General features: G+C 32.0%; 1 protein-coding gene across 3 annotated transcripts in view; it reads right to left on the bottom strand.

The window, feature by feature from the left end:
• Positions 1 to 12,640, bottom strand: part of DACH2 (dachshund family transcription factor 2) — a gene marked incomplete at both ends in the record, with an annotated part of 512,202 nt that overhangs the window by 244,671 nt on the left and 254,891 nt on the right. For all 3 annotated transcript variants that reach the window (XM_080719413.1, XM_080719414.1, XM_080719415.1), the window contains one exon: positions 10,718 to 10,830. In XM_080719413.1, coding sequence (XP_080575539.1) covers positions 10,718 to 10,830 — 113 coding nt within the window. The remainder of the gene's footprint in view (positions 1 to 10,717; positions 10,831 to 12,640) is intronic.

Here is a 12,640-nt window from a genome sequence, read left to right as displayed (position 1 = left end):
GGAAAACACAAGTCCTGTCAGCATGTATGTTTCTATCACTTGGAATCTCACTATGATGTATAAATACAGTGCACCAGTAAGAGTATATTAAAAGTAGTAAACTTTAAAACATGTATTAAACATTCAAATTGAGACACAATTTTGGTGAAAATTTTGAATTCAGATGGAACAGGCTGATGAAAATGTATTTTTAAGACTCACCATATGAAGTTTTGGCAGTCATTTGGAACCACTGGAATATTTCTACACAACTGACTGGAATGGTATGAATTTCTTGGAAAGCAGTTTTAAAGTTTTCTATGAATGTAAACATGCACTTATCAAACAACTCAGAAATATCACTGTTATCATTCAAGAAATGATCACATATATCCACACAAAGTGTATGCAGAAGCCTCAAAGCAATATCATTTATAATAACCAAACTCTGGGGAACAATTCACAAATATCTGCAAGAGGAAAATGTATAAACAAATAAGAATATATTTATACCATAGAATACTACTAAGCAACAAAAATTAACTATTGATGTATCAGTAACTTGGAATTTCAATATAGTTATTACATTTCAAATAGGTCAAAAGTAAAGCACTCATTATTTTTCCCTTTATACAAAACATTAGAAATTACAAACTAACCTAGTGACAGAACACAAATCAGTGGTTGCCTAGGGGACAGACAGGGAAGGAGGGATGAGGTGCTAGGAAAAATGGGGGAAACTGATATTCTATGTTGACTATAAATATGGTTTCATTGGCATGCACACATGTCAAAACTTATATTTTATATTCCAAATATAGTTTATTCCATACCAATTATACCTCAGTAAAAAATTGTTATGAGACTATTCTCACTTAACATAATTCTTTCCAGGTCCTTCCATTTTCTTGCAAATGACCTACTATTTTTGTTTATTGCTAAGTAGAATTCCACTGTGTATATTTCCCATAATTTTTTAATCCATTCATCTATAGATTGACACCAAGGATAGTTCCACAATTTAGCTATTGTGAAATGTGCTGCTATGAACATGAGTGTATATATATAGTATTACTGTAGTTCTCTGATTTCGGCCTCTTTAGACTGACACCCAGAGAACATTATTTTAAATGATATTAGCCCGCCACAGAAAGTGAAGGGTCATATGTTTTCCTTCATATACACAAGCTACGGAGCAATTGGGATAGCAGAGGGACTCCAGATAATGAAGGAGAAATCACAGTGGTACCAAGGAGGTGGTCTAAAGGAAAGAGAAGGAGAAGCCTGAAGTTCATTAATGGAAATAGTACTATTGAATATGTGTACACATAAGAATATACCAATGTCACTCAGTACTCTGTATTTGAAAGGGGAGAAATGGGGAGGTGGGGGGAGGGCCAACAAGTGCCATGTACATGTATGTCACCATCATCATGATTTACATTATGATGTGAGATTATAAGGCACCAATAAAATATATTTAAAAAGAAACAAGTATCATAAAATAAAAATATTTATTTTTAAGAGACCTTCCTCAGTCTTTCTCAAATAATTATATACAGGCATTCATTCATGATGGCATATGACAGATAGCCCTCTGTATATCAAATGATCATTACCAACTGCCTTTTCACTTAATGTTGGTATTACATGACAAATTCTCCCACTTTTCTTATACCCTGGATTCAATTTGCAGGACTGCTATCTTGTGGCCCATTTTAATTACTCTTATTAAAGTGTTTAAGTAACTTAATGCAACTTCATAAAAGATACAAAGGAAAAAGGTTTTTAATATGGTTTAAAATACAGTTCAAATGCACGGCATGATGGAGCACGCTTGAATTCCCCACACTTGGGAGGCGGGGACAAAAGGATCGCACAGGTTCGAAGCCAGCTGCCCTGGCATAAGAGACCCTGTTTCAAAAATATAAAATAGGTCTGGGAGTGTAGCCCAGAGGTAGAAGGGCTTCCAGGAACCCCAGTACCACCAAAATATATATATATATATATATATATATATATATATATATTTCAAATAATTTTATATACATATACAGAATTTTCAATATGAATCTTAATAATATAAATGGGGAGAGGCATGTTGGGATGTGGAAGCAAACATACCAAGTACTTTTACTAATAATAGTTATATTCTATTGTTAACCATAAGTATATAATATAATATTATATAACTTATGTTGGTCTTTGAGTTACAAAAGTAACACTATTAAAATAATATTATTGTTGAATATTGAGAGCAAAGAGAAAACTAAATCAGAGTTTAAATGTTCCTTTTTGTGATGCCATATAATGAATTATAAATCTAGGAATTCGAATTTTTTTCCTAATGATCATGTAAGAAGCATGCTTTTCTAATACAGATTAATCACAAAGGACTAAGAAAACTCTATTGGCATTTTCAGGTATATATTTTAAAAAAATAAGAGTAGTCTGGGACAATATTCTAACACTTTAAGTTATATGTTTGAATATATTGCTTCAGGCATATACAAAAATGCATAGTAAAACTGTCACCATGAGTATTTTCAGGACTTTGCCTACACTGACTATAAACAAAAGCTCAGAACATGATCCAGAGTTTATACATTGAAAAGAAGAGTGCAAAGAAGATGCACAAATATTAATATTACCACCACACCACAGTGACCAATCTTTATCCTCTAACCTTTGGTTAATAATGAAGGCAGTACAATGTACTTCTATCAATTTTTAAAGGTGGGTTTTAGATATCAAAGCTACTCTTTGTTACTCATTTTTTGGTCATACTATACAGGTGATACTTGTACATTCTAAATCATATTACCTTTTATCATTTTAATCGGAAATGACAGTAAAATGTTTTTTCTTTATAGGATTCCTTGGATGATACTCAATATACTTTAATAACTATACAGAATAATTTTTGATGATCCTAGTGCATGTGTTAGTATAGTGGATTATTTCACTATAGTCATACACTGTATCCAATAAAATAAAGTAGTAAAAAGGCAACGTATCATCTGTCAGCCATGTTAAATAAGAAAATAGTTTTATCTCACAGTAGTTTTTAGGTTTTTATAATTTTATTGGTCCACTGTAATTATAAAACATAGTGATATTCAAAGTGATACATGTATATGTGTACACAGCACTTGGTGTTTCTCTCTGGATTACACCCCACTCCTCACCTCCTTCTTCCTCATACATATTAGATTGGAAGTGATGCCTTTATATATGAACATAACATTATTGGATCTTCCACAAGTCTCTTTTTTTCTCCTCTCTTTCTTCCCAACACATCCCTTTCCACTGTTCTACTGGTCCCTCTCCTCTTTTATCCAAAGTCCCTTTTCTTTTCTGTTCCTTTTTTTTCCCTAGAAGAAATCAAACCAACATAAAAAGCAGACACTGAAGGAGTAACATTACCTACAGTTAAAGAGTTGTACATTTCATTTTATGTGAGTTTTATATGATAGGGGAAATTGGGTGGAGATGGGCCTTGGAGATGGAAATGTCTTCCTATAATCCAATAGACTTGGCTTGTGACTATGGGATTTTTATAAGAGATCTCTCATGTGGGGATAGTTTGAGGATCAGCCAGATGGAAAGCAGGGCACTGTGGGATATATCATTTATCACAATGACAGTGTGTAGGCATCAGTGATCCTCTCAACACAGAGGGAAGCTAGAACTGCAAATGTGGAGCAGCATTGCAGCTGGACAAGTAGAGTTGGCAACACTTGGAATTCTCATTAACTTAATCATGTTAATTCATTAGCCATATATTTCAAGGCAATTCACTCAAGAATTACCACAAGAAACAATTTACAACTGTTTCTTTTTCTACACAAATGTAGGTTGCATTTATTTAAAAGATTATATTTTGCTTCTTTGCAGGTAAAATTATAGCTATATCTAATAATATAATGATCATCACCTATTTTTATATTATTTGTCCATCACTGTAAACTACTATAAGCCTCATCAAAAAATAAAATAAAAATTTTACTTTAATGAAGTTATATGACCAACAGTTAATTGGATAGATTTTTCAAGAATTTCCTACTTCTGAAACATCTGATCTCTTATATTTAACTTAAGCAACTCCAATGTGATTTATAGCTTATATTTTCAAAACATTTTTATGGTATATTATTCATATTATCTGGAAAAGTATGGTATTTATGATCACAAATACCTGGACTTTGGAATTTGGGCTCCAGCCTTGCTATCTTGAAGATTTAAGGCAAGCCATTGAAATTCTTAAAAATTCATTTTTTCATCAATCAGAAACATTAATACATTTCAGTAGTAGGGTACATGCTTAGTAATTGTGATGCTTGGCACAGAAAATTATAATAAATAATTCCAACTTCACAGGATTGCTAAGTAGATAAACTGCAATTTTAAATAGTTATTTTAAATTTAAAGTTTATCTACATAAATATATATGCATACATTAAATACATGGGAGTGTTTTTATATGGTACTGGGGTTCCTGAAAACCCTTCTACCTCCAGGCTACACTCCCAGACCTATTTTTTTTAATAGTTTTATTTGGAAATAGGTTCTCTTAAGCCAGAGAGGCTGGCTTCGAACCTGTGCGATCCTCCTGTCTCCGCCTTCCAAGCGCGAGGATTACAAGCATGCACCACCACACCTGGCTCATGAGAGTGTTTCAAAAGTGCCACACAAGTTATCATCAATGTATTGTCACCATTATCATTACCATCGTCATCATCACCATCACCATCATTATGTATGGTATACTTTAATTCCAAGTATATACCTTCCATCTACAATGGAAAAATAGGCAATAGCTTCTGCTTTATGAGTCACACATACACATCAACAACCATTGTCAAGAAACTAAAATATTGACGAAAGAAAGATTTAGATTAAAAGAGTTATACTATATATAAAAACACTGATAGACACTAACAGAAAAAATGATTTTGAGAAACTCAGAATCAGCTAATATAATGAAGTTCTTACTATTAACCTGTTATATTTAAGCTGTTTATTTAGTAGAGAAACTACAACTTCATGTTAATCTAAAAACCAACAATATGTTAAAAATATTAATAATAAACTTCTAGCTCCTATTGGGCCAATGGATCTTCCTAAGCACACAAGAAATAATTTAAAAGGCAAGTACATATAATGCACTGCTTATTACTCATGAATATAAACCATGCTTTATAATATTGCTCATTGAAAAACATAACGTCATAGAAATCAATGTGTTTTAAATCAGTCATAACAAAGTTTGATATAGTTTTTCAAGTGAGGACTCCATCAGTCCTTTTTAAATTGGCATGCTCTAGTAGCTCTCATCATATCTAGTCTTTATTATTCAAAGTAATGACTGAGTAAATGAAATGTACCATGAAAAGTGGGACAGTTATTTCAATGATGCAATAGGGTTAATTGGCATTATATTATATCATATCATAAATGTGACATCACTCTATCAAGACTAGGCATAATTCAACTTTTGCCTGAGTTAATCTTGGGTTGAATGTTGTACCTACTATTACAGAATTGGAATTCCATAGGCTTAATTACCCCGGAACTGGAATGAAAGCTGACATTCTTAAAAATATTTTGCTTTAGTACAGCAAAAGGAAAAGAACCCTGAAGAATCTACTACATTTTAAGGAATGAACACTACAGGAATTTCATTTGAAACACTTTATTACTTTCTTATAAACTATCAGTTTATATTTCTCTCAGGCCAAATTCCACATCTGTCTATTTGAAATGCTTTAAAACCTGAGGAGACATAAGTAGTCATCTTTTGGGAAATTCAAAGGCATATATGACTCATCTATCCCTTCTGTGCCATCTAAAGATATTAATATTTCTACAGAGATGCAAAGAAAGATGGGTATGATATTCCCTCTTCTTTTTCCCTACTATGCCCAAAAGTTCACAGAATCCTAGTAAATGAGAATTGTATGTATAAATATTTTATCTGGGAATCAAGAGATTGATTATATAAAAGAAATAAAGACAAACATAAAATGAGACTGTAAAAGTAAACTACAGTCAAATTATATACTATGGGGAATACTTATAACATGGGGAATACTAGCCAAAAAGGATGGGTGGAATTTGGAAAAACACATATAAAATGACTTTTATTTTAGTGTTATGTTTTCTTATATTGTTTGGTGCAGAGTAATATTCAATAAATATATGTCAAATGAAATGACAATGCATATATATATATATATATCAATATATATTCAGAAATTATACCTACCTGTCTATAGCTACATAGATATATCTAAATGAATATCTGCTAATATAGTTAAGAGTAGATCTTATGAGACTTACCTCATGAATAAGACAAATCATCAGTAATTAACATGTTGCTTTATTTTTATAACAGATTTTGCTAAATTGACTAAATATTGCCTAAGTATTTTAATGTTAGGATACTCATGAAACACACACACACACACACACACACACACACACACACATGAACACAGTTATTTTTATTAATATCAGAGTCATCAGCATTTACCTTCTCTGAATATTGAAAAATTCTAGTCTAGTGGAGTATGAAAGAATACATGAATTAGAAAATAAAATAAAATATATATCAATAGAAAAATTCAACCTTCATATTTATTGATATTATACTGCATCTTTAAATATTTGTATATTATTCTATCTAAATTGAAGGAAAAATTTAAATAAATTCAATAGTAATATCAAATGTATCTAATATTTTCACTGAAATTTTTTTCTAGCTGCTGAGGAAAAGAGTATTTAAAAGCAAGAAATAATATACAAAATATCGCAGTATCTGAAAATAGGAACCATTATACTTTTATGGTATGTTTAGACCCATGTTCAAGTAATAAAAATGGAGAGAAATAATGCAAATTAATGCAGAACAAAATTTGTTTTTAAGCAAACCTAGTAGGGTTGAAATATAAATCTCCACACATGATACTGAAAAAGTAGGCAGCAAAAGAATCTTTTTAACAAATAAGTTTTTACTTAAGTGTAAATTTACATACAGATATGCAGTGGTAAATATTACCTTACAAAAAGTTCTCAGAAAAAATTTTAACCAGAACAAATTTTAAAACTTTTCCATAAACATTTGTGGGACAAAGGGATAACTCTAGATTCTTGATGGATCACTTTAATTTATTAACAAATTTCCTCAAAAAATACATTTTCAAACAAGGCGTGGTGGTGCACGCTTGTAATCCCAGCATTCAGGAGGCTGAGACAGGAGGATGGCGGTTCACGGACAACCTCAGCTACTTAGTGAGGCCCTTTGCAACTCAGTGAGACCCTGTTTCAAAATAAAGAATAAAAAGTAGGGCTGAGGGTGTAGCTTGGAGGTAAGAATGCCCTTGGGTTCCATCTCCAATACTGCAAAAGAAATTCAGTGAAATTAATGGTATTTAAGGTTATAAAACAAAATATATATAACATAACATATGAAAGTCATCAGTATCCAACTTAAGAACAGATTCTATCTCAATTATCTTTGCTAATGGAGGACTAAAGAGGTGCCCCTAATCCAAAACAACACATAATCCTAAAATTATTTCTATTTGGATTTGCAAATCACTTTTTTCTATCATTTAACTAGAAGTGAGTAAAATATTTTAGGCTAAAAGATAAATTCAGGTAAACTAAGGAGAGTGTTATGATTTGAATATGAGATATTATACAAACAGTTTTCATTTGTTGAAAGCATGGTCCCCAGTACATCAAGTTTTAGAGGTAGAACTTTTCAGAAATGATTGAATTGTCAGGGCTATAACCTCACCAGTGGATTAATACAGTTGATGGTTTTATAATTTGAATTGATTTTTTGGAGGTAGTAAAGTATTACAGGAAGTTGTATAGAAAAGTGGCCACTGGGAGTGTGTCCTGGGATCTAAACCTGATCCTGCTGCCTTCTTGTCTGTCTGTCTGTCTGTCTGTCTGTCTGTCTGTCTGTCTGTTTCTCTCTCTCTCTCTCTCTCTCTCTCTCTCTCTCTCTCTCTCTCTGTGTGTGTGTGTGTGTGTATGTGTGTGTGTGTGTGTGTGTGTGTGTGTGTGTTTTCCGATTGCCAGGAGCTGAGCAGCTTTCCTCTGCAATGCCCTTCTGCTATGTTTCTGCTTAAGAGCCCCCTGATCATGGACTTACTCCTCTGAAACCATGAATCAAGTTATTTAATCAGGTAGTTTAGTCACAATGACAAAAAAAAATCCTGACAAACAGGGAGATTTTATCTGTGTAAATTCTTCCAGATTTATTAATAATTATTTTTTTAGTTGCCTGAATCTCTGACAGATATGGCCATGCCTTTCCTTACTCAACCCTTAATCATTAATTCTTGGCGTAAACAAAATTTAAAAGTTGAGGAATTATGTCTCAAAGGCACCCTTGGTGATACATCCAAATTATAAGATGGAAAGATAAGGCCCAGATTCAAACAGCAGGCTCCATTATCTTTCAGGATGTGAAAAGTTGAGGATATGGGGTCAAAAAGAACTGATTTAAAACTCAGCTCTATCACTCACTTGTTTAATGACCTTAAGTAATTACTTTAAACTCACTGAGCCAGACTTTTTACTTGAAAAATTTACTATAAAAATTTACTATAAAAATTAGAGTATATATAAAACATTTAGCACCTATACATAGGAACTTAATATACACTAGAATCATCCATAGTAACTTAATATACTTAGAGGTTTTTTTCTGATAATTAAGCCACTAATGTCTATTTAAGAGAAGAAAAACTTAAAAACTATTTAAAAAATATTTTTCAGTTAGACATTCTCTTAAAACCCAGACATAGACTTCAGTACTTATATGGAACAATTTCTAGGATCTGGAAATGTATTTTAGCAATCAAGAAATATATCATTTATTGAGCACCAATATATATTTCAGGTACTGTTTCATCTTCTATATTCATTTATATAGACAGGGCAACTTTCTCTCATTTTAGAGTGTTTATAAATACTTAATTTTAACAAATTATTCTCCCCCCAAATCCTGAGTCTTTTCTTAACTTCTTTCCCTCAATTAATGATACCATCATCTAGCCTGTCTCCAAAGCCAGACATGAATCATCTTAGACTCTACCCTCTCTTCATCTATACTGAATTGACTGTCAAGAGCAATTAAGTTTAATTATTAAAGCACTCTAGAATTTCTTTTCCATCCTAATGAATTTTTCTTAGTTCAGATCCTCAGTATTTCTCCTTTGAACTATAGCAACTGACCATTCATTCTTCAACTTCCTTTCTCTCTAATCTCCACAGCAATGGTTTTGAGAACATTTACTCAGTTTTTTTTAGCAGTGGTTCCCTTTATGTATAAAATGATTTTAATGACTAAACAAAATCCAGTATCAGAAAGAATATATAAATTCTAACTAAAAAGGAAATTTGAAGCCTGAAAGTACTTTTTTATCTATGCCAGCCACTAAGGAAAGCCGTGAAATACATTTTGGGAACTACTGGTCTACAGAGAAAATTTTAAACTGCTTAACATGGTAAATCAAAGACTATCTTTACAAGTTATCTTTTCCCTCTCTATTCAAACCATGGCATTTATAAACCTTCCACCTAAAATCTCTGTTTTTGTGTCTTCAACTTACTGCCCCATTTTAACACAGCACTGGACTCTTTCTCATAAGTGTTTACTTGTCTGTACACTGCTCTATCTAGAATATTCTTCCCCTGATATTCCAACCATCTGACATTCAGCCTATAAGATAAAGCTCTGAAGTTACAATCTATCTGAGCATTACCCAATTTACCAAATTGATTTAGTTGCTTCCACCTTTGGGGGAACATAGTATCCTATATGAACTTATATTGTGGCCTCTTTTATACTGTAATGCAATTATTTGTTCAAATTTATTTCTCCTTAATCCTACTGTGACCAGGACCACTACTTATATATTTTTCATTACTTATGAATTAAATCCAAACAAATAGGTGCTTTATTAAACATATATGTGTTATTGAAGTTATATGTAAAATCTTATTGTCATAAAAATAATTTTCTATAATTAATGTCTTAATTATTTAAAATTATTAGAGAAATATTAGCTGATTTTTAGTGTTTTGTATACTTGTGCATGCCTTTTGGAAAATCAAGAGAATTTAGTGATAATTATGAGACCAATATTTTTATCAGCTTATCTAGTTATTCAATTAAAAAACAATAAAATAGCATTCAAGACAATGACTTCTCAGTTTTTTCTTTTCCAATCATAATATTTTATTAAGGATAAATTTCTTTCTGCTTTTTAAACTTAGAGTAATAACTTAAAGAACACACACACACACACACACACACACACACACACACACAGATATCCAGGCTCCCTGAAAACAACAATAGTATTACCAAAACTTATAAACTTCTCTGCTGCATCATATAGGAGGCTTTGAAATGATGCTACTTTGGCAAACACCTCCCCAAATTGCTGTCCCTAACACACAAATATATACATACTTATAAAACGCCACGAAAGAAATATTATGTGCATATATGACATTTAAAAAAATAATGTCCAATTGATTCGCACTGGAGTAACAAAACTTGTTTTCATGAATACTCAAAAAATTCAATAATATGACCTCTAGTAGAGCTTAAAAATATCTGAAGGATAAGATAGTTAGATCAATATTAGTTTATTTCAAATGCCTGGGTAATATAAAGAGACAAAGCTGATCATCAGATGTATTTTATTACCTGTTGGAGTGATAAGTCCTGGCGATAAGAGGCTTGGGACTGCATGGGGCAGAAGGCGGGCATTGTCTTGCAACACTCCCAAAGAACGCTTAGGGGGCCTTCCAGGCCTTGAGCTGTTGAAAAACCAACAAAGATCAAGTTTAAATGTATGCCTTTTGGAAATACCATTACTTGCTACATTCATCTTCTGAATCTTGCTTACTGCCAAGAGTGATAGAAATTTGCATTAGAGAATGTGTACTGTAATGGATTACTAAAAGAACAATACTTTCTGATAAAATTTTCTACATAGCTATGGCAAACATTAAAGCTATAGATCAATTTCTAGTTTAGATTCCTCATTTGTGATAGACCTTGCCTGTAGTTAAAAAAATACCTATGTTGTCCACTTTTCTTAAAGCTACACGTGCTCCTTAATACTGAGGTATATTACTATGATCTGAGATAGCAACCCAACAATTAAGACTGTACAGAAAGTGAAACCATTTAGTTTATGTTCAGCTTGCCAAAAAAGAGGTTTAAAGAGCTGAAAGGTGTAGAATAAAATTTGACATCTATTAGAATTTCCATAACTTGGGAGAGCCTAGGAGGAACAAAGGAACCCACCCTCAATAGGTTTTTCCTGTTTTTTTAACTATGCTATCAATGAATTTTCTTGGAATGTCTGTATTAATAAAACCCATCACATTTGCAATCGAGGCTGTCTTTTTTTCTCAGAATTATTAGTGTTTCTAACTGATGAGTTGCAGCTAAACTTCAAACATTCACCCAACCAACTGCATTTGCATATTCTTCACCCTATTGTAAAGATTTTAGAAATTGCAATTGTAAATGTAAGATCCATACAATAATGAAATAAAATGTCTGTATCTGTTTTCTCCATCTTGTAACCTAATATAGTTAGTACACTGAAAACATCATTTGGAGACTGTCACTACGATGCAGAAACTTATAAGTCAAAAAGCATTAGGATCAAGTTACTCTCAAGTCGTCCAATATATTTCAAAAATTACTTTCTAATGTTATCTAATATGTTGTTGTTGCCTTTTGGTACAACTATATTACACAAAAAAATAATGGGGCTTTTTAAAAATACTGCAAAATACTATAATAATTTAAAACACAAAAATGTATGAGGTTCAGATAGAAAACATTTCCAAAAATTACTTTTGGTTCACAGAGAAATTTAAGTTAAACAACATTTTAGCAATTTTGTAGTAGCAAAGTGCCCCATCAATACAAGACAAACTCTGATTTTAAATGAAGACAATTTCTAGCCACCTTACACACAGGTACTATTACCCCGTTCATTTTTCATAGTATGCCGATGTTATTTCCTTCTATTGTACAACAATATTGTTTATCATCTAACCCAAAAAATTCAGGCTTCTCATTTAATGTTTCAATTTTGTAAAACAGGCTCTACTCTTCTTTCTACTCAATTCTTGGACATAATTTATTTTATTTAACTCAGTGTTATTGCCTTGTTTGACCTTGTCTTACTTTATGTCTTCCTACCTCTTAAGGAATGCTGAACAAAGAAATAAGCCACTTACTTAAAGTGCCCTAAAGGATCCCAAGATTACTGAATAATGCTCATCAGAGCATATCCAGTCATTTGAAAATGGCATATTTTGTTAAATAATCTTCATCAAATCTATACTTTGTGTTTCACCGTATTTTTCCATTTGTAATTATCTCAATCCTACTAACACTTTTTAAATCTACATGATCACTATTTATACTTTTCCATTATAAACATTTCAGTGATATTTTCATGTTCATGATCACTTTAAGACAGGCTGCCTCCAGAAGCAAGCAGCCTGATGCTTCTTCTAGTTCCCTATAATGAGCAATAGGAATATCTACTATTAACAGTTGGCTTTGGAAGCTATATATTTTAATCAGCTTTGTTCCAATTTC

Source organism: Muscardinus avellanarius, assembly GCF_963383645.1.
Source record: "Muscardinus avellanarius genome assembly, chromosome: X".
NCBI classification, from domain to species: Eukaryota; Metazoa; Chordata; class Mammalia; order Rodentia; family Gliridae; genus Muscardinus; species Muscardinus avellanarius.
The sequence above is the reverse complement of the archived record's forward strand: the minus strand, read 5'-3'. Positions and strand labels throughout refer to the sequence as shown.